At 36.3% G+C, this 23,462-nt stretch overlaps 2 protein-coding genes and 1 pseudogene across 2 annotated transcripts; 1 reads left to right on the forward strand and 2 right to left on the reverse strand.

Annotated features, from left to right (window-relative positions):
- Positions 1-7,432: 7,432 nt before the first annotated feature.
- LOC116894088 (olfactory receptor 52A1-like) lies at positions 7,433-8,380 on the forward strand. The gene has a single exon (XM_032895809.1). The coding sequence runs from the start codon at positions 7,433-7,435 to the stop codon at positions 8,378-8,380; it is 948 nt and encodes a 315-aa protein (XP_032751700.1).
- A 5,170-nt stretch (positions 8,381-13,550) lies between these two features.
- LOC116894089 (olfactory receptor 52K1-like) lies at positions 13,551-14,495 on the reverse strand. Its single transcript, XM_032895810.1, has one exon. It carries the CDS (start codon positions 14,493-14,495, stop codon positions 13,551-13,553), a length of 945 nt encoding a protein of 314 aa, XP_032751701.1.
- Positions 14,496-22,020: 7,525 nt separating this feature from the next.
- On the reverse strand, positions 22,021-22,957 carry LOC116894090 (annotated as a pseudogene).
- Positions 22,958-23,462: the final 505 nt, after the last annotated feature.

Here is a 23,462-nt window from a genome sequence, read left to right on the forward strand (position 1 = left end):
TATTTTTCTTTCTGGTTTGGGCTCACTTTATTATGCTGTCCCTTTTACTCTTTCATATTGAAAGAAGAGGCAGAGTCTTCTTTGTTTTAAGGTCCAATACATGCATATAAACATACATATACATATATACATACATACACACATACCTGTGTCCTCACACATCTGTCAACATGACTATACACATATAAATAAAAATATGGCAACAAAATTCAATAGTGTAAATATACTTAATACACTTCCTGGAGGATACATGTTTTAATACAGTTATCTAGGTGGATTCTTGTCCTAATATCCATATGATAATATATGCCTACTATTGTTAATGCAATAAAATCTTAATTTTTGGCATCTCATTACAGTTGTCCTCCTAAATCAGCTCAGTATCAAAATGGCATCTAAGTATTAAACACACACAGATAAACAGATGCACACACACAAACACACACACATGTTCACACTTGCTTCTTTCAGTCTCAATCATAAAAGATATATATATATATATATATATATATATATCATGATGGACAGTGAATCCAGAGAAACATGTGTCCTCGCAGCCCAGAATAAGTGAAGCTTAAGGGTTCATTCCTGAGGAAAACACTTATGTTACCTCTGTAAGAAACAGGGGATTAAAATAAGAAGGATGAGGGAATGCAAAAACATAAAAGAAGGAGGTAGAAAGAAGACTTGCAAAATGTCATCTTTGGGAATGACATAGCCTTTTCAATTATTAACTTAAAGGCATTGTGTTGACCTACACTGGGCTGACCCAAGTCTGTCATCAATGGGAGAGGAAAACAGAGGCCACTATCTCTTCCTGCTGATCTGTTGTCTATTTACAGATTATGGGAAAGGGAGAAACATTGTTATCACCTATGTACTCCAGGTGAGTCCACGAAGTTTTAGTGATTAGTTACAAACCCATTGCTTTTGGAAACCACAGTACACCAAAAATAAAATAAAAAGACATAAATGTACGAAAGGTGTTTGTAGGAAAGGGAACTGTTGCAGGAGATGACAAAAGATGAATGAGAGTAATCAGAATGCATTATATACATGTATGAAGGTTTCAAGGAATGAACATAATGAATAGTAGTTCCAAATCACTCTTATAAAAACATCTACATTTTATTTATTTACAGTTCTTATGATATCCCCCTTCCCAGTTACCCCTCCAGAAATGTTCATCCTCTCTCTCCTCCTCCCCTTTGCCTCTCTGAGAATGCTCCTATACCTGCTCTTGCCTCACCACTCTAGCATCCCTTTGTACTGTGGTATCAAGCACCCAAAGGCCTCCCCTTCAATTTAGGTCAGATAAGGCCATCCTCTGCTTCATTTGTATCTGAAGCCATGGACCCATCCATGTATACTCTTTGGTTGATGGTTTAGTCTCTAGAAGCTCTTTGTTGTCCAGTTAGTTGGTAATTGTTCTTGCTTTGGGTTTGCAATCTCCTTCAGCCCCTTCAGTTCTTCCCTCAGCTTTTCCATTGGTTAATATTAAAACTCTGTTCACTATTTTCATGTCCTTTGAATATAGTGCATGAAGTTCTAGCTAGAACAATACAACTAAATAAGATCCAGGGGATATAAATTGGAAAAGAAGAAGTCAAAGTATCATTATTAGCAGATGATAATATAGTACACATAAGTGACCACAAAAATTCTACCTGGGATCTCCTATAACTGATAAACATTTTCAGCAATGTGGCTGGATACATGATTAACTAAAAAGCAAACAAACAAATCAAAGAGAGTCCAGTAAAACCCAAAAATGAGTAGACCCTCTACATGTAAATGATAAATAGATTATAAATGAAATCAGGGAACCAACATCCTTCACAAATAATATGAAATATTTTGGGGGTAATCCTAACCAGACTATTGAAAGTCTTTTATGACAAAATCTTGAAGTCATTGAAGAAAGAAACTGAAGAAGATATCAGAAGATGGATAGACCACCTATGCACATGGGTCAGTAGAATTAGCATAGCAAAATGGCCATTCTACAAAAAGCAATTTACAGTGTCAATGCCTGTCAAAATTCCAGTACAATTCTTTACAGACCTGGAAAGCACAATACTCAATTTTATGTGGAAAAGGAAAACAAAACAAAACAAAACAAAAAGACAAGATAGTTAAAACAATCCTGAATAATGAAGAACTTCTGGAGGTATCACCATCCCTGATTTTAAGCTGTACTACAAAGCTGTAGTAATAAAATTCATATCACATGGTATTGACATAGAATCAGACAGGTTGATCAATGGAATCAAAGTGAAGACCCAGAGATAAATCCACACACTTGTAGACACTTGTTTTTGATGGAGGAGTCAGAAAAACACAACAGAAAGAAGAAAAAATCTTTAACAAATATTGGTGGTCTACTTGGATATCTGTATGCAGACGAATGCAAGTAGGTCCAAATCTTTCACCTTGCAAAAAACTTGTTTAGTCCATGGTTAAGAAAGACCTGAACATAAAATCAGACACACTTAACCTGATAGAATATCAAATGCTGAATATTCTTCAATGCATTGGGACAGTAGAAAACTTCCTAAACAGAACACCATTAGAACCAGCCTAAGTTTCATAATCAGTAAATGAGGTCTCATAAAACTGAAAATGTTTACTTTAAGTGACATTATCAATAGGACAAAATAGAAGCCTACAGAATAGGAAAAGATTTTTATCAAATCTGGTAAAGGGCTATATAAACTTATCAAGAAACTAGACATTGACAAACCAAACCAAATAATACAGTTAAAAATATGATAGAGGTCTAATCAGAGAATTTTCAAACAGGAATATCAAATGGCTTAGAACAGTTAAAGAACAATTCAATATCTTTAGTCATCAGGGAAAAGCAAATTAAAACTACTTTGATATTGTATTTACACCTGTTGGAATGACCAAGATTTAAAAAAAAAAGTAATAGTTCATCCTTTTGAGGATATGAAACAAGGGGGAAACACTTTTCCATTGCATATAGGAAGCCAAAATTGTTAAAACACTATGGAAATCTATATGGTGATTCATTAGAAAATAAAAAACCTATCTACTTTAAGACCAAGTTATACCACTTTTGGACATCTACCTAAGAGACCACCCATTCTACCACTATTTTCATAGCAGTTTTATTCATAATAGCCCAACAATCTAGATGTCCTTCAACCAAAGAATAAATAAAGAAAATGTGGAATATTTACACAATGGAGAATTACTCAGCTGTCAGAAAAAAAATGATTATCATGGAAGTTGCAGGCAAATGAGTGGAACTAGAAAAATCATCCTGAACAAAGCGACCCAGACTCAGAAAGACCAACATGATGTGAATCCACTTACAAGTGGGTATTAGGTGTTAAAGATAATCATAGTCACTCAGAGGGAGGCAGAGAAACAATAAGTCCTTTAAGAGGGACATGTGGGTCTTCTTGGAAAGGAGAACTAGAATAGATTTGAGGGTGGACTTGGGGAGGGTAGAGACGGGAACAGAAGGCATCAGGTGGGGAGATTGAGAAAGTCCAAGGAGAGACTACTGGAATATGGGGTGGATGGTTTAGGGTGTTATGTGGACAAATAGTGCATAGGAAACTTTCTGGAACTTATGAGGGTGACCTAAGTGAGGAGTGCTAGTAATGGAAGATAAGGAACCTAAACTGGCCATCTTTGATATCCAATTAAGACTCCCAGTGGTGAGACTTGGAGCCCAGTCACAAAACCTTCTACCCACAACCTGTCCTGTCTGCAAGATGTCATAGGGCAATGGTGGCTCAGAGCTTGTTGGAGTGGTTAACCAATGTATGGTGTAACTTGAGATTGAAGACACTAGAGTGAACCCATGAGTGACTCTGCTTGACTAGCCAGGAACTGAAATTTGGATGGTGCAGAGACCTGGGGTGGAACTAAAAATGATGGACAAACAAATGAACAAACACATTTAAACAAATCACAAAATGGTTCTTAATGATACTCTGATGTGCTCATAGATTGATGTCTAGCCCTGATCTTCATCAGATAGGCTTCCTCCTGCCTCTGATGGGAACAGATGAAGAGACTCACAGCCAAACATTTGGCAGAGCTCAGGGAAAACCACGTAAGAGGTGGAGGAAGGATTGCAGGAGTCATTTTCTAAAGGAAAATGGAGGAGCAGTGGATTCAGGGTGATGAAGGGGTAGAGTGGGACTGGGAAAATGGAGGAAGGGGAAGCTGTGGTCTGGGTACATTTCATGAGAGATGAATAAATAAAAAGAAAAAGATCATTTCAAATAGCTCAACTTATCATCTTCCTATGATAATTCTACCAAACTATTTAATCAAAAATGATATCAATCACAAAATTTTTTCAGAAAATGCAGTCAGTAAATTGAAAAATTATTCAATTAAATTTGTAAACATTTAAACAATTAAAGGCAGATTCCATGGAAAAATTGTTGGCTGACTTCACTGTTGCTGGAGATTATTAAAAATTCTCCCTAATCCTTGGAACAATTGAAAGGCATTTGACTTCTATTATTTTCAGTACATCTGTATTAAAATTGGCATAATAAAATAAATAGACAAGAATGTAAAAAGGAGAAAAGAAATAAGATGATTTCTAAATCTCTTTTGTTCTTAAAACTTCAAAGTACTGTAATATTTTCAAATAAATTTAGTAATATAGTAGTTGTCAGGAGTGCATGATTCACTGCTCTAGTTACATATTTTCCATGATAAGTAGTATTTTCTTTCATTTTGCTATAACATTGACCGCAAGTCACAGGTTGGACAAAAACAATAATGAATCTTTTATTTTCCTATTCTACTTGTTCTTTTTGCCTCCTCTTCATTTAGTCCAGGTGCCAAATTGTTTGAGGCCTAAAAAACTCTTGTAATTTAGAATCGGCTTTCTGTGATTATTGTATTCAGGATGTGCAGCATGAAGTAATGAGAATCTTTCCTCTATTAACTAGATATGAATATCAGAAATGTACTGTCGTCCTCCAGGGAATAGGTCAAAACATCAACCTGGGATCAGCTCAGTTCTAAGAAAAGCCAAGAAAAGATGAGGCCATAAGCAGATGATGCAAGTTGGTAAGTTACTAATTCCTTCCCAAATCTGAGTGTCAGCAAAGATCTATTTAGGCTGGCTGTTTTTCTGTCTGGGTGAGTTTCTTCTCCCTGTATTAAGACCTCCATACAGCTAAGCATTTCTGTTTGCAGCAATTTTTAAAAGAAAAAAAAGAACCAAATTAACAAAAAAGAGTATCAGATAATCTCATCTCAAGTGTCTTATTGATGGATATTCCTCTAGCATGAGTCAGTTTTCTTTCTTGGACACAGGTTTTTTTTCTTAATATTATGTAACATGGATTAGACTCACATCTAAATATACAAACACCTTTAAGGATGGAAGAAATAGAAGGTGATTTTTGTAACATTGCTTTAGTTGCATGTGAGGAAGACATAATGTGAGGAAGACATTAACTAGTAGCAAGAACAAGGTGAGAATAAGATTATCAAAGTGTCATTTCAATCAATTTGTTGCCTACTATTAGCATATTAAAATTTTTAAATGCGAAGAGATAGTTTGTGCTTTGGAAATTTGTGTGTGCAGTCTCTCTCTCTCTCTCTCTCTCTCTCTCTGTGTGTGTGTGTGTGTGTGTGTACAAACATGTATATACTTTGAGAAGAACAAATGAAAGTATGCGAAGAGAGAATGAAACACAGGAGCATCCCACTTTTCTTAGCTCAGTATCTAATCCTGCTTTCTGAGCAGTTACAGCTCATATCTCATCCCTGAAGTTTAGATTATCAGGGAAATTTATGTTGCTGAAAACAAATGCTTTTTTATTGATACACAAAAAAGAATCATAGATACCTATTTAAAAATTATATATGTGTGTGTGTATTCATATGTTCATATTAAAATGGAGAAGCTGAATGTGATCTGTGCATTTTAACTATGAGACATACTTTGCATCATTATCTATTTTCTATCTACCATGGTGAAACCATAACTAATTTTGTCGTGTGTTCTTAGATCATTGATCAGCATTTAAATAATTATCTCAACATGAAATTTCCTTGTGCAGTTCCTTTACCTTTTACCACAAGTGTCCTGTTCACAAAATATTAAATTTTTTGTGAGTAATGACTTTTAATAGATTTCCACTTCTACTGCTAAGTTCCTTTCAGATAGACATCTGAATAACTTTGTAATGCGGTATTTCCCAATATTTTAATCAACATTTCTAATTTCTGGGTCATATTCTCATAGTTTCTGTGAATAGACGAGCTCATGTGGAAAGATATCTACTTTTTATCAACTTCTTTAATATTTTATATTACGTGACACTGGAGAAATTCAGTTCATACCTTCATATGTATTAATGTGCTAAGTACTATGTTTATAATCTTTTCATATAGTTTTAATATGGCAGCCTCTCACCTCATTAAAATAAAAAGTATTTTTAAAATTCCACTCAATGTTATCCTCCCTGTTCAGTGATTATGTTTATATATGATTGATATTAGAGGAAATAGAATGAAAATCATATACAACTTCATGTTCATAGAGTTACTAGTGAAAAAATTAAAAAACACAAGAATAGATTTGGAGAGTTTTAATTCGTTGCCAAAGAGAGAGAAATAGCAAATATTTAAAAAAGGAGAAACTTAAGCCATCCTTGTGTTGGAAAAGCTCCAAAGTGTTAGAAATTATTTTACCTGCCAACTGGAAACAATAAAAAAGTAAAATAAAATAAGTTACATTGAACTCCACTCAGCCTGAGAGGCCTGCTGTTTTGCTGCATATGAAGTGTATTAGTGTAATAAGCATGTTTAAACACAGTTATCTAGAAGCTATATAATATTCCAGGTTTGACACTGTCCTTTACTAGCTTATGTTCCTTTTTGCTTCATTGACATCTCTGTGTTTTAAACTCCACTGTTTTCTGAGATTTGTGAGATTTTATCATCATCATCATCATCATCATCATCATCATCATCATCATCATCATCATCATCATCATCATCACCAGGCTACAAGGTGCTCTTTGTCACAGTGAAGTTGAACATAGCCCGGAACGTATACAGAGTTTATAGATAGATATGGGAAAAGACACATTTGCTTTCTTGGAGACCAGCTGGGGTGATTCCAGAAACTTACAGAATCAATGCAATTAGGCCATACATTTTCACTCATATAATCTCTAGAAGATGGATATAATACCATCTTCATTATCTATAAGGTACACTGGATTTTCAAAAGAATATCAAGGAACCACATTCTTATAAAACTTGGTTGATGCTCAAAGATTTAAAGCCACATGGTCATACTTATCCATATGTATAAGATTACAAGATGAAATTTGAGTGTTCGCACCTTCACATTCACCAGTTCTCTCTGATTAGGTGTCAGTATCAGTGGTGATGTACAGGATTTTTCAGATTCATGGGCTATACCAACTTGTCATATCTGAACCCAAGGACAGTGATTCTGGTTGGCATCCCTGGACTGGAGCATGTGCAGTTTTGGATTGGATTTCCCTTCTTTGTTGTATGTCTTGTGGCTTTGCTGGGAAACCTTTTCCTGCTAATCATTGTTCCCAGGGAACGCAGCTTACACCAACCCATGTACATTTTCTTGGCAGTACTGGCAGCTACTGACCTTGGTCTCTGTATAGCCATTGCTCCTAAGATGTTGGCCATCTTCTGGTTTGGTTCATGTTCTATGGCTTTTGATACTTGCCTCACCCAGCTCTTCTTCATCCATGCCTTGCAAGGAATGGAATCTGGCATTCTGCTCGCCATGGCTTTTGACAGATACGTCGCCATCTGCGACCCTCTGAGGCACCCGTCCATCCTTACACCTTTATTTTTACTTCGAGTCATTCTGATGGTTGCAGTCCGGGCAACTGTACTTGTTGGGATTTTACCCGTTCTCCTCAAGCGACTGCGACGGTTCCACTCCGTTGTGATCGTTCATTCTTATTGTGAGCACATGGCTGTCGTCAAGCTGGCGGCAGAAGAGGTCACTATTAATAAATCATATGGGCTCTTTGTGGCTTTTGCAATTCTGGGCTTTGACATGATATTCGTTTTCATCTCCTACTTTTTGATTTTCCAAGCTGTTTTTCGTCTTCCTCAGAAAGAGGCACGGAGCAAAGCTTTCAATACTTGTACGGCTCATATTGTTGTCTTCCTAGAGTTTTATATCCTTGCCTTTTTTTCCTTTTTTAGTCACCGTTTTGGTCATGTGTCACCATACGTCCATATCTTATTGTCTACCATCTATCTGCTCCTGCCCCCTGCCCTTAACCCTATTGTCTATGGTGTGAAGACAAAGGAGATCCGCAAATGGGTTGTACGAATTTTTGTTTTGAAATCTAATACTCAGTAAAGAACCTTAAAATCTTGTGTCACAGGAAAACTAGAGAACTGCCTGTTAAAACTGCTTGAACCATATATGCCTATTTTCATTATTTTTTCCAATATAGTGATCTTTCATGAAAAGTCAGTCCATATTCTCAACAGAAAACCAGTATAAACATGGAATAAACAACAGGTGAAAGATACAAATGTCATATAGTCCTTGATCCCTCACCTAAGATTTATTCTCCATTTTTCTTTCTTTCTTGCATTCTTAGATATCTATTTTTTCTTTCTCCAAACGCAGACATATCTTGTGCTTTCTTAATGCAGAAGGAAATTTTTTCCCTGATCGCAAACACTGACACTTATGTATCTGTTCTATAATTTTACATGGAGATAAAAATATTGATCACATATAGTGTAATGCATAAGAAGGTTAAGGCAATATAATTGTGTATACATGGAGAAAAAAACTACATTTTAAAAGGAGTCATACAAGATTTCCTGGAAGACGCAATGTTAAATGTGAGATTTGAATGTCAAACGTTATTTCAGATGATAAAGATTTTTATTCATAGTATTAAATCAGTTTTAAAATCAATGTCATTAAAATTTATGAAGCTGTGCTGATATATAAGTCTGAATTCTTTGAGAATTCTGGTCCTGAGAAGCAGCCTGTATTCAATTTTATCAAAATACACAGACCATCCTGTTGTATGAGATCATATGCTTATTTCCCTACCATCTGATACACAGTTTTACACAAATGCGAAATATCCATTACATATAAATGTGCATTTACATAAAATACACATTGCAAAAAATGCAAGTGCCTTTACCAACTGACCCATTTCAACAGCCTAAAATCTAGTACTGTTGTAAATGCCTTGTCTGTGTCATTTTAAAACTCACACTAAATTAACTTTTCACCAAAAGTTAATTAGGAGACAATGTGAAGAATTTGAGATCTCTACTATTTAACTGAGCAGATATCATGTTAAATAGACCATTATATTTTCTCTTCATATCTTTATGAAGCAAAAGCTCTTACAAACAAAAGAAGAGAACAGCGACATTTGAATTTACCTTTGTGTCTCTGGCTACTTTGTCAGTCTTCACTCTTCAGGATCTAAGCACTAAGAGCATCTGTCCCATCTTGGCTGGTACCGCACAAGTACTAAAAATATTAACTCAGTAATCTCTTCATCTGCTCATTTGATTTCCTTTCCTAGTGAGGATCAAATTAATAACATACTATATTTACAAAAGAAAAAAGATAAAATTACCTGAAAAATGGTTTTAACCTAAAATTAGATCACTGACATAAATATATGCTATTAAAGAAAACCATAGTGAAAACTTTAGTGTCGTTGGATAGTTTTGTTTTATTTAAATATGTGGGAGAGCATGGATTTTCAGAGCTTTCTTTTGTTGAAGGCATTTTTGAATTAGTATAAGAAGTAGAGTTCCCCATGACCACAATGGGGAGGAGAAATATACAATTTATCCAGTGATCCCTATAGATCCTCTTTGTGGAGAGCAATGCCTTAAGGTGCAGTATAACACTCTTGGTACATTGTATTCATTAGTGAATGCTACTTCACAAACCAACAAGGGTTCATAGATGGAGTGTTAACACTGTGTTGCTATGAACATGGATCTCTTCAGGAAACCACTAGGGCAGCCTGGTAGCAGTCTTTACTATGGCATCTAAAATATTTTAAGTAGAAGAAACAAACTGTATAAGCAGAATAAATAGTATTCTTCTATGTTCCCTAATGTCACATAGAAGATAATAGGGTACAGAAAACTGATGGATACATCACACATTTATGTACTGACAAACCTAAGAATTTGTGAAAACAAATTTAAAGCCATAGATATTTAGAAAGGCAATAAAAGTGACACTTTTCAACATATAAAAAGCTTGCAAGTCATATTATTCAATGGAAACTTGCATTTTATTACAGTGTTTACTTTTATTATACTTTCATTTTACTAGATATAAAGAAAAGACTTGTTTCCTATAGAGACAGTGTTGTAACAAAATACATAATCTTTAATAATAGTATTTTAATAATAGGTACAGCTTTGGATAGATTAATGTATGCAAATATGTGAAACCATATAGATGAAATGGAAAGCTTGAAATAAGAAAAAGAGTATCTTTTTAAAGGCATGTTTTTTCACTTATTTACTTTTCTGTTTTATACATTTATATGTTTTATTTACTTTTTACTTACTCACTTTACACCCAGTTCACTGCCTTCTCCTGGTCATCCTCTCCCGCAATCCTTTCCCCCATTGCTCCTTCCCTTCTCTTCTGACAACATGGGGACATCCCATAGTATCCCCCCAACCCCTAGCATTTCAAGTCTTTGCAATGTTAGATGCTTTCTCTCCCACTGTGTTCATAGAAGGCAGCCCAACTAGAAGAATATATCCCATATATTATAAACAGTTATTGGGATAGCCGCACTCCAGTTGTACATGGTCCACATGAAGACCAAGCTGCACATCTACTACATATGAGAGGGGAGGACTAGGTCCAAACTGTGTGTATTTGGTCTGTGGTTCAGACTCTGAGAGCCTCAAGGGTCCAGGTTAATTGACTCAGTTGCCCTTCCAGTGGAGTTCCTATCCCATTGAGGGTCTGCAATCCTTCTGGCTATTCTTCCATAAGAGTCCCAAACTTTATCCACTGTTTGGCTTTGTGTGTCTCCATTTCTCTGAGTCAGCTGCTAAGTGGTGCCTCTCAGAGGACAGCTATGCTAGACTCCTGACTTAAGCATAACAGAGAATCATTACTAGTGTCAGGGATTGGTGCTTCTCTATGGGATGGGTCTCAATTTGGGCCCAGTAAGGGTTGGTCTTTTCCTCAGTCTCTGCTTCATCACCTGTGCCTGCATTTCTTAAAGACAGGATAAACTCTTGTGCATTTATATTGCAAGTAGTAGTCATTTGAATTATCTTTTCTTTGGAAAGGTATCTCCTTGATTTCTCTCTGAAATTTGATTTCCCTTCTTCCCGTTCAGTCCTCTGACTTTAATGTGTGATTCACTGAACACACACAATTTCTTACCTGAGTATGTTTGGGATGTTATTCACTTAAGCCAGGTCTAGTGGCTACACCACCAAAAAAAAAATGGCACCCACAACCAAAAAACCCTTCTGAACTTTAGCAGCTAGTTGTAGCTAGGAAGAAAACGTCCAAGTCAACTCTGGTTTCATTTTTTTCTATGTCATGTGATCTAAGTGCATGATACCTTCATAAAGAGTGCTTTGCTGGGCATTCAAGATCAAAAACATGTACTAATTTGAAGCTTCAGGGTCCTATCTGATTATCATCGGGAGGTATCCCATAGTTGACGTAATTATTGTTTAATAACCTTCAGCTTCTAGAAGGAGCACTGTCCATGTGTGGGGAGTATTATTGGAGGCCTGCTGCTTTGGTGATTCTGGTTCTCTCTCTCTCTCTCTCTCTCTCTCTCTCTCTCTCTCTCTCTCTCTCTCTCTGTTTAGTTTTTATGTTTTTTCTTTTTATTTACATTCCAGTCATTGTTCTCTTCTTTGGTCGCCCCTCCCACAGCTCCTCATCCTATTCTTCCTCCCTCTCGCTTGACCATCAATCAGTATTACAGAGTAATAGTGATATTGAAATTTTGTATAAATAAACCCAGTCAATATTTTATCTTCTGTCTTTTCACCTTCAAAAAGTCATTAGTAACCATTTTATGAACTTTGGTTTATTGTATTTTTTAATTAATCATTCTTGTTGTTTACATCTCAAATGATAACTGCATTCCATATTCCCCCTCCACAACCCCCCATCCCATCCTCCCACTCTCCCCTCCCATTTTTTGCCTCTATGAGGGTGCTCCCCCATCCACCTTCACATCCTGCCCTACTACTCCAACAACCCCTATACTGGGCCATCACACCTTCAAAGAACCAAGGGTCTCCCCTCTCATTGATGTCAGGCAAGGCCCATCCTTCACTATATATGTATCTGGAGCCAGGAATCCCTCTCTGTACACTCCTTGGTTGGTGATATAGTCTGTGGAAGTACTTGGTGATCTGTTGAACATACATTGTTTTTCCTATGGTGTAGCAATCCTCCTCTGCTCCTCCATTTCTTCTGCCAGCTCCTCCACCAGGGTCCTCGAGCTCAGTCTCATGGTTGGCTCCAAGAATCCACATCTACATTGGTGAGGTGCTGGCAGAACCTCCCAGGGAACAGCAACACCAGGTTCATGTCAGCAAGTGCCTCTTGGCAACAGCAACAGTGTTAGATTTGGTGTTTGAAGACAGGATGGATTCCCAGGTGGGGCAGTCCCCAGATGGCCCTTTCCTCAGTCTCTGCTCCATTCTTTGTCCCTGTCTTTTCTATGGACAGGAACATTTCTGGATTAAAAACTTTGAGATGCATAGGTGGCCTCATCCTCATCCCTCAACTGGGGGCCATGCCTATTTACTGGAAGTGGTCTCTACGGGTTTTATCTCCCACTTCACCATCATTTGGGTACATGCCCAGGAGGGCTATAGCTGGATCTTCAGGTAGAACTATTTCCAACACTATAACATCCAAGACACCAAGGACGAGGGAGGCTTCCAGTACCCTATGGAGATGACATTAGCCAAAATACCCAACAATGGGGGTTAGAACTTCTAAAGGCATTTTATAACATACCCAATATGATCCTTTTATGTACAATAAGTAGAGAAATAAAGCTCATTGCTTATCAATATGTTCATAGATATATTTACATATAGATATTTACATATCTATTTTTTAAATTCTTTTATATTATTTATGACTATGTCTTGGTGAAAAAGTGAAACACAACCATGAAAAGACAAAATTAAAGCCTCACCATGTTGATGACACACTCTTACACCATTTGGAAAATGTTTTCAGTTCAAGTAATATCATTTGATCATATAAACAATAAAAGTTACAGTGCAAGGTCCCTATTTTCTTACATATAAGCAAGTACTTAGGAATTACTAAACTTTCATATATCAAGATCAAACGAATACATGCAAGTTGTATTTCTAACCTGACAGAGTTCTTTTCTTGAATTAGTACTCTCTTCCCCCTCTGAAGAAAATCCTGAACTGGTAGAAATTATTTGAACTTCTGGCTGTGCATAGCACTCCCCAGGCCTCCATGTCTTCTGTGCATCACAGGCGTCAGCTCAGTTTCTCTGACAGGTCAGTATGCGCAACACCCACTCCCTCATCTGTTTGGTTCGGGCTGCATATATTAAGGGGTTGACCATAGGAGGCACCAGAAAATACAAATTGTCGATTATAATCTGTAAGTAGGGAGCCATATGGTACCCTAAAATCTGGGATAAGACAGAAAAGACAACTGGAGAATAAAACAGACCAATGACACACAGATGAGAACCACATGTGCTGAGAGCTTTTCTCCTGGCTTGCCAAGATGGAATACGAAAGACAGCACAAAGGATCAGAGTATAGGACAGAATGACAAAAAGGAGATCAATCCCCACAGATGCTACAATAACCATGAGGCCATACACAACATGGTTGGAGATGTCTCCACAAGCAATCATCACCACAGCCATGTAGGCACAGTAGGAATAATTGATGACCTGGGTTTGGAATCGTTCCAGCCTTTTAGTTAGGATGGGGGCAGGGGTGACCACGGCCACTGCCCTTGCCAGTATAGCCAGTGCCATCTTCACAAGCATGTTTCTGTCCAGGATGGTTGTGTACCTCAAAGGGTACCAGATAGCTGCAAATCTATCAAAGGCCATGGCCAAGAGGATTCCCGATTCCATGACATAAAAGGAAGGGATGAAAAACATCTGTGTGAGGCAGGCCTCAAGGCTGATTTCTTTGGCATTCATCCAGAAGATTCCTAGCATTCGGGGTACAGTGACTGTAACCAGGCACAAGTCCACAACTGATAGTGTAGCCAAGAGGAGAAACATTGGCTCATGGAGAGTCTTCTCTATCCAAATGATGTTTAAAATGGTGCCATTTCCTATGATGGTTATTATAAATATTAAGAAAAAGGATGTTGAGAACCAGCCATGGGAGGATTCGAAGCCTGGGATTCCAGTCAGGATGAATATCAAGGGCTGAGGAATGGAGTTATTACATGAGGGCATTGTCACAGGAGCTCTTCAAGGTCTGGTTCCTATAGAGACAGGACAATGGTTTCTATTGGTAATGATTAGTTAATTGATGATCATGTCATCCCTTGAGCTACTTTTAGTGGGAATGCAGAAAATACTGGAAAACTTGCTATGAGAAAGACACCTTCTCAAAAATAATTTCTCATTAAACATGCTTGTTCCGTGATTTAGACTTTCCTTTGATTGAGTTAAACTCCAATCTTATCATTTCCTAATATGACCACCTAGATGGTAGGATACAGCAGGGCATGCATCCCATATTACAGACAAAGTGTGTGTGTATGAACATGTCAGTCATTGAAGTGTTTATCCCAGGTAGGGAAGCTAAATATAATTGTGTGTCATCTTGTTTGTAGCATTGGTCTTCGTGCTTTAGGATTCTTTCCTAAGAACATTCATTATGAATAATTCATTGTGACAAAAGATCCAGGAACTCTGCGGGAAAATTATGTAGAAAGGAAGATGATCATTTTGGTAGAATAGTGGATGTGTGGGATGACAAACCTGCAATCTCAAAATGTCTCAACAGATAACAATTCAGCATTTCCACACATCCAGTCAAGGACAAATGAGGAGTTGGTTAAGAGTCAAGACGACTTAACAATTTTCTATGGAAACGTTTGGTTGTGTTTCTGCAGGGAGTAGTGTTTGGGGTTAACATAAGGATTTTTACCAAAAGTGCACCTTATTATAGTTATTAAATATTTTGAACTATATAATTATTTTGATAGAAATACAAAATGTTCTGTCACTAAATGAAAGTCATGAATGTATGTCAATATGCGAAAAGGGAAGTCACAACAAATATTGATATAAAATATAGTAGTAAGTTTTTAAAATTATACAAGTACAATTACAAGCTTTTAAACATGAGGCTTCACAATTTTATTTAACATTTCAACTGTATAATTTTAGCAAATAGCGTACAAAAGGAGAAATACTAATAAAAGCTTAAAATCACAAAACAAAGCATATATTTCAAAGTTGCTTCACCTAGAAATATGATATTAATATTGGGACATAATTCCTGCCTGTAGTTGACATGTTCGATTACTAGTGTTTTATAGTTACATCCACATGATGACATATTTAACATGTTTCCAAATCATTTGTAAGTCTAATGATTTGGATTTTCTTCCTGTTACTGTTGTTTTCCTTTGGATTTTATTTAGAAACAGGGTCTTTCTCTGTAGCCCAGTTTGGTCTCAAACTCACTAGACAATCAGGGCTTTGTCTGACTCAGGACTCTTCTGCCTCAACCCGCTGAGTGCTGGTATTACAGACACACATTGGAGACTCACTCATGTGCCCCTCACCCAGCTATTGTTAAGTTTATGGTATATTAATGTGCCTGGATTTATAATGGTAATTAAATCATACATATATGCTTAGGCTTATTAATACACAAAATAAATGGTCTTTATATAATTAAATTATTATAAATATGTAAGAGTCCAATATGTTGTGATAATTGACTTAGTACTCAAATTCTACTGTAGCATTTTTACATAGTAAGTCGACTGATTCAGACATCAATATTTTATATTAAAATTGCATTTTGTCAATGGCACACTGGTGTTTAACAATACACATATCTCCTGCGAGGTAATCTGGCATAGTAAAAATATGAAGTTTGGAATATCAGACCTAAATCTTAGTTTATGCAACTGATCTTATCTTTTTAATTTCTTTTTTATATTATACTATAATTTTATTATTTTTACCATCTCTATTCTCCCTCTAAACTCTCACATATAATCTTTCTTGCTTTATTTGAAATTAAGTGTTAAATTAAACTTCTTCATGTCAAAAATTAGATAAGCCAAATAAGGCAAAATTAATCCCTGTACAAATATTACATGTGTATACCTAGCACCATTCCTAAAAAAAGTTTTGTTCTAAACTGCAACTGTTCTTGTTTTTCAATGTATTATCAATTTGAAGTGGGATGTAGAAGTATTGTATTCTGTTTGTTAGTTACCAGGAACTGTGATGAAGATAAAGAAAAGTCTTTCACTGATTCACTGAGCACAAATATTTGAAAATCTTGATGCCTTCATACTCTAATGTTTCTAGGTTAATAATTTCTTTACATAGAAAATACTTGGCACCACTGTAGCTAAATATCTGGGCACATAGAGGGAGTTAGAACAGTTAAATGTAGTTTAAACGGCTAGAAGTCAGTATCCTGTCATAAATAACTGCTTGACAAGAAAACAGATGCACCACAAAATCAGAAACTTGTACATGTTGAAGTTTCCAGGGGAGAATGTATAGTTATCTATCAGGAATTCTACGGGTGATGTTACCCACAAGATAGTCTCTTAGGACAGCACCGGAATTTTAAACAATGTGACAAGGTTTTTCTCTGTGCTATCACAAAATATTGGTAAAAGTATGTGAATGTTATAGAAGAATTCAATCTATTCAAGAGTAAACACTCAGAGCTTTCTCTCATTTTGTTTTGTTTTCTTTAAACAAGTGCCTCTGATCATTCTTTAAAAAATGAAAAACTTTACAAAGGGTTTAGGTTTTTTTCTCTATTTGGTTGAACGCAAATGAGAATCTATTCTACCTACATAACTGTCTGTGTCCCAGGACATTTTTACCTTTTCCTCTCCCTCCTTTGTTTCCTCTCCTGGAGTCCTACCTGCAGAGAGATCTGGTTAGCAAACCCGAATGATCCGGAATGATCCAGTACACTAGAGGTCTGAAGAAGTCCTGTTTCACTCAAGAATAAGATGGAGGATTTCAGCTTGAGACCCATTTAAGTTGGTTTGGTTTGCTTCCCTAGGTCTCAAGTGACCTTGTCTTTACCCAAATGTGCTGCTCTTGGCTTGAAAGATGTTAGACAAAACCCTTAAGGTAAATCACTAAGGACCTACAAGATTTGCTAAGCGCCATGGACTTTGCTGTGGTTGAGTTGCGGGTAGCAGGTTGATAGGGATTAGAAATCACAGAGGAACAAGCAGGAGCAGTTGAATCAGAATGGGCAGCTTAAGACTCCTGGATATAGATTAGGCAGATGGGGAGTCACAGTCAAAACAGCACTGTAGTAGGTTGTAATTACATGTAAATTGATTTGTTTTCAAATTATTTATTTATTTTTACTTCTAATCACTTTTAGGGTTCCATAAATAAATTAGAAACAGATATCAGGGCTCTTAATTTCTTAAATGGGATCGAAGCCCAGGCATATTTAGAAAAAGTATAGACAAAGTAAACTTAAGAGCCTTTGTGAGATAAATAGAAAGGGAAGAACTGAAGAAAATTTGAGCAAGATTGGAGTGCTAGATGATAAATATGGTAAAAGATAATGTTCTGGAGGAACTGTTTTAAAAATGACTCTTGGCAGAATTGTGGATATCCCTAAAAAGAAAGAAAAATTTTTATTTTGTTTGGAAATTACTGGAAGAGTATAAATATCTTGAAGAGAACGATTAGGGATCTACCTATTTGCTTTTCCATTATCTATTCTAATTATTATTATTTTGAATTATTTCTCAAATTTTAGGTTATACTATGAATGTGCTCTTTCATCTTTCCTTTTCCCCTCTCCAAATCCTCACATACACTACTCCTTGCTCTTTCAAATTATGTCTTGTTTGATTTATTGTTACATAAATATATGTATACTTATTTACATATATATTTCTAAACATATGTACAATCTCATCTTCTTGGTAGTTAAACAGTGCTTGTATTTATATTAGCATAGATATACATGTATGTATATATGACATATAATCACAAACATTTGAAATATATATGACAAGTTTTTTATTTGAGAAACAATTGCTATATGCTTTCTGGGGGAAAAAAACTATTTCTCCAACTCTCAACATTCCATGGTTGCTTGTATCCCTTTATGTAGAATTAAGACCTCATGGAATTTTTCTGGCAGTTGGCAGTATTCTATTGTTGATGTTCTTGTCCAGAATATTTAGACAGTCATGCTGATAAGACTGTATGGACATAGCTTTTGAAATTTCTAGGAGACCCAATATCTCAGCAGATTAAGTTATAAATTTATGACCTTGCACACACAGAGAGAACAGTACTCCTCACTCCCATCAAGAAAGTTCTGGTTAAACCAGATGGAGACCATTACAGAAAACCACAACCAATATAAATGAAAAGTTGTGGATCCCAGTTGCAATGGATACATTTGCAATACAACTCCCATACCTAAGGCTCAGTGATCACTGCAGAAGGAGGGGCAGGAAGACTGTAAGATCCAGATGGACAGGAAGTTTACTGGGAGCTAATCTCTATTTGCCCATATATTGTTGTCCAGGCAAAGACTGGCCTTCAAACAATAATAATATCTATTAATATATGTGAGCATTCCTACACACGTGCCCACATGCTTACACGCATGCACACACACACACACACACACACACACACACACACACACACACACACACACTGGTTTTTCATCAATTGTCAACTGTGAGCTCTTAGACCTAGAATAACAGTGCCAAGGGAAAATGACAGTTGTGTGAGTTCAGAGGTTAGCAGAATCTTTATTAGGCTATGTTCCTCAGGGCAAAGTATGTTCATGATACTCAAGTGAATAAAATAAATTCTTTTTTGGTCATTATGAACAATCTGGGTCTTTATTATCTTTCTGGACAGTGAAAGTTCCCTTATGACATCTACTTCATTCATTTCTTCTATTTTTATCTCACTATTATTTACAACATTGTGAACACTAAAATCTTTTTATGAATATATGATTTAATTTATAAAGTTAACTTGTATAATGGGATGCTGTTCATTGTGAAGTATTTAATGAAGTTGAGTGAATTAGCATATCTATTAGAGAAAGATACCTAAAATACATTACACTCAGAATTTACAATATCTAATCATTGTAGATATTATTTCTTTCCATCAATACTTGACCTATCTTTCATAGCTGTTAACTGTGCACCATTTGGTTTATTTTTCCCTGTCAGTCTAGGCCACCCTAGTAACTATGTTTCTTCTCTTTTCTCTGTTTAATACACTTTTTGAAAATGTATTTTCTTTTATTTCTGAGATCATTACGTAGTTACATCATTCCTCCTTGCTTTTTCCCCCTCCAAACCCTCTTACATGCTCTTCCCTGCTCTCTTCAAATTCATGACTTCTTTTTTCATTAATTGTTGTTACATGCGCATATGTTTATGCCTTTACATATAATTCTCTAAGTATAACCTACTCATTCAGTACATAATATTACTAACAGGCATGTTTCCAGTGTTGACTATTTTGTATTGAATATCCAACTGCTGTACTTTTCCCTTGGTAAAACTTTCTCTCACTCTTAAGTGTTCCTTAGTTACCTGTATTTTTTTTGTGTGTGTAGAGTTTTCTTCCCTTCTTAATTATTGTTTGCTTTTGATTTCACAAATGCAATGCAGTTATTTTTCTTTCTGGATTGGGCTCATTAAATTTATTATGCTGCCCCTTTTACTCTTTCATATTGAAAGACGAGGCAGAGTCTTCTTTGTTTTTAGGCCCAATAATATCTTTTCAAATTGCAAACTTGCATATATTTCTCATCTACACACTACTCATCTTGCCCTTTTTGCTCAGCTACTAGCTCAGTATTTAGCTGAGTACAGTCGTCATGCCTTCTCACCCTTGCCTGATACTATCCCAGTCTGAATCATCTCTCTGTTTTCAGTATAACACAGTGTTTTCCTTTATTTCTTCCATGACTTCACATCCTATACTATCTGAAGACCCACATCAACTCATGATTCACACTTTCTATCCATGTGATATTAATAACCCCACTTCCATAACCTCTTTTTCTTTCCCTGTCTGTTAGCTCCCATACATACACACATATTTGGACATATATACATGCATATAAACATACATACATACATACATACATACATACATACATACCTGTGTCCTCACACATCTGTGAACATGACTATACACATAAAGCCACCTCAAACATATCCACATGCCTTATCCAAAATTAACGTATAATCAATATTTTTGTAAAATTTAAGCCACTATAGAGACAACATCAATTTCACCAATATTTATTGAATTCTTCTGCACATCTATATTGTATAAGAAAAGAAATAAGGAAGTGAGTTAAATTTTATCAAGAGTAAATGTTCAATTGCTCAAATTGTTCCAGAAGAAAATGTATTTTTAAAAAATAATTTTAGGGCTGGAGATATGGCTCAGTGGTTAAGAGCACCCGACTTCTCTTCCAGAGGTCCCGAGTTCAATTCCCAGCAACCACATGGTGGCTCACAACCATCTGTAAAGAGATTTGATGCCCTCTTCTGGTGTATCTGAAGACAACTACAGTGTACTTATATATAATAAATGAATAAATGAAAAAAATTATTTTCTCTATTGCTTATATATAATGGTTCAAATCTTTAAGCTGATTTATTTAAAAAATAGACTTTTACAAAAGCAAGTAACTTTTAATTTATGAGTACAAATAATAATTAAATAAAATTAAGATCATTGTGTCTGAGCAAGCTTTGGGGTGATTCTCAAGAATGTAGAGATAGTCATGAATAGAATCCTAGTCTACTAAAATGAAAGGTTTAAAGAGGCCAAATGTTAGTTAGCTTGTGTTAAAACTGGTTACAGTTCTTTCATTATAGAAAATAGCCTACAATTACAAGGTGATTTAAATAATAGTTGAATAAGGCTGGAGAGATGCCTCTGTGGCAATTATATGAATGTGTGGAAGGAGGGTTGGGGATTTAGCTCAGTAGTAGAGTGCTTGCCTAGCAAGGGCAAGGCCCTGGGTTCAGTCCCCAGCTCCGGGAAAAAAAAAAAAAAAAGAATGTGTGGAAGGCTAAGCATTCCATCCCAGAAGCCACACTCCACAAAACACCTGTAACTCCAGCTATAGGCCATGCAGCACTTATATTTCTGAGGATAGCTTTACTCATTTGCACATACCCATATTATACATACTCATATTTAAAGTAGAAAAATATTAAGTATTTGTTTATTAGATCATTGTAAAGGATAGTGTATATTTCCCGTCAAGGTCTGTGTACCAATATTTTTTATAAATAAACAGGACATTTTCATAAATTTAGAGGCCAAACCAAATATATAACTTTCATGTCAATTATTGACAGTGATCATTAACTTTTCAGTACCCTGTTCTTGAGGAATATTTAAAAATGGTCGTGTGTTTCTTTCCCTTTTAATTGCTTTTATTTTAAAGTAAGCTGCTATACCAAATTAAAAGGTAGGTTGGAAGAACCAACAGGGATAAAGGCTGCATTTACTTAGCATCAAGTTTTAAAGAAGCTTACTATAAACAAAGAACACACAATAAAAATACAGCTACTAATTTCATCAGAATTTGAACTAATTTGTCTATACGGAGTAGCTCCTCCACATTAAAAACTAATGTTTATACTCGAAAATTCCATCGTGAGAAAGGACCAATTACTTTCATTCTTCCCTTTAAGCTTTATTACAGCACTTTCAAACAACTTCAGCGTGATCAGCTACCTTTTACTTTTAGTGTATTAAGAACATAATCTCGAATTTTCTTGGTTCTAACACCATAAACAATGGGGTTGAGAAATGGTGGAACCAATAAATACATATTGGCTACTAGAATATGAATTTGGGGGGCCACATTGTGGCCAAAACGGTGGGTCAGGAAGGTAAACCCAGCTGTGGAATAGAATACAACAATGACACAGACGTGGGAGCCACAGGTGCCTAGAGCTTTAAGACTTGCTTCTCGAGACGGAAGCCGGAAGACTGCACGGAGAATCAGAACATAGGAGGATGGCAATGAAGAAAACAATCACAGAGCCGGGACATGCAAAAAGCAGCACCAAGGCACGTAACGCTTTGGTGGCACTGATGTCCAAACGCCAACTTCACCACAGCCATGAACCCACAGGTGTGTTGCAATGATTCTGAGTTCTGCAGTAGGGCAGCTGCTTGAGCAGGATGGGGTGTGGGAGGAAGCCTACCACCCGCAGCACCATTAACGGGTCCCATCACGGCGATGCTGGGTTGTGGGTGAGAATTGTATACGATGAGGGGTCATAGATGGCTAAGATAGACGATCAATCAATGGCCATGGCTAAAAAGCCAGATTCCATGGCAGTGAAACTGTGGATGAAGAACATTTGAGCAAGACATGCCGAAGGTGATATCATGGGCTGCCATCCAGAAAAGACAGAGTATGTGGCAATGTGGATGTGGGAGGACCAGGTCAGTGATTGACAGCATGCAGGAAAGAACATGGGCTCATGAGGCTGCGCTCTGCTCTACCATACAGCCAGAATAGTCACATTCCCATCAGGGCCACTATACATGGAGCAGAAGGGAATCCTAATCCAGACATGGAGGTGTTCTAAGCCAGGGATGCCCATCAGCCAGAAGGTGCTTGGAGAGAGTTGCGACTCATTAGCTGGCCCCATGGTGGCACTACCCACTGTTTGTGGCTGAAGTCCTCATGCAGAGTGCATGTTTTTCGAAGATGGTTACAAACAACTCTGAAAATAATTGAGGAATAAAGCTAGAAAATCCAAAAAATACCATGTTAAATAATTCTCATTGTTGTTTCGTGTGTGCAGAACCCCTTAGATATACTTCTTTAGAATGTGCACCCTGCAGCAAAATCTCATTAAAAATCAACATATCACAAATTTACTCAAAGAAAGCTTTGCTAACATTTATATGATAAAGCAAAAGTTCCTTTCTCATTTGTGAGTTTGGTGTTTCTTTTATTTATCGATTATCTTTTCATGGTTATCAAATTAAAAAGAACATATCCAACACTATTTATTCAAACTTTCTTCTTTATGTCTTAAGAAAGATAAATTTCTGACACTTATCTGATTACTTTCAAGAGACACTTTTTATTTGTCAGACAGTATGTTTTTTTGGTTTTTAGTTTTTCCAGTTAGTGGCTCAGAAGCTTTC

The sequence above is a fragment of the Rattus rattus genome, chromosome 2 (genome assembly GCF_011064425.1).
Source record: "Rattus rattus isolate New Zealand chromosome 2, Rrattus_CSIRO_v1, whole genome shotgun sequence".
Taxonomy (NCBI): Eukaryota; Metazoa; Chordata; class Mammalia; order Rodentia; family Muridae; genus Rattus; species Rattus rattus.

What these genes read in the sequence shown, in the direction of transcription:
- LOC116894088 (XM_032895809.1), top strand. Translation starts at nt 7,433, where the DNA reads ATGGGCTATACCAACTTGTCATATCTGAACCCAAGGACAGTGATTCTG.
- LOC116894089 (XM_032895810.1), bottom strand. Translation starts at nt 14,495, where the DNA reads ATGCCCTCATGTAATAACTCCATTCCTCAGCCCTTGATATTCATCCTG.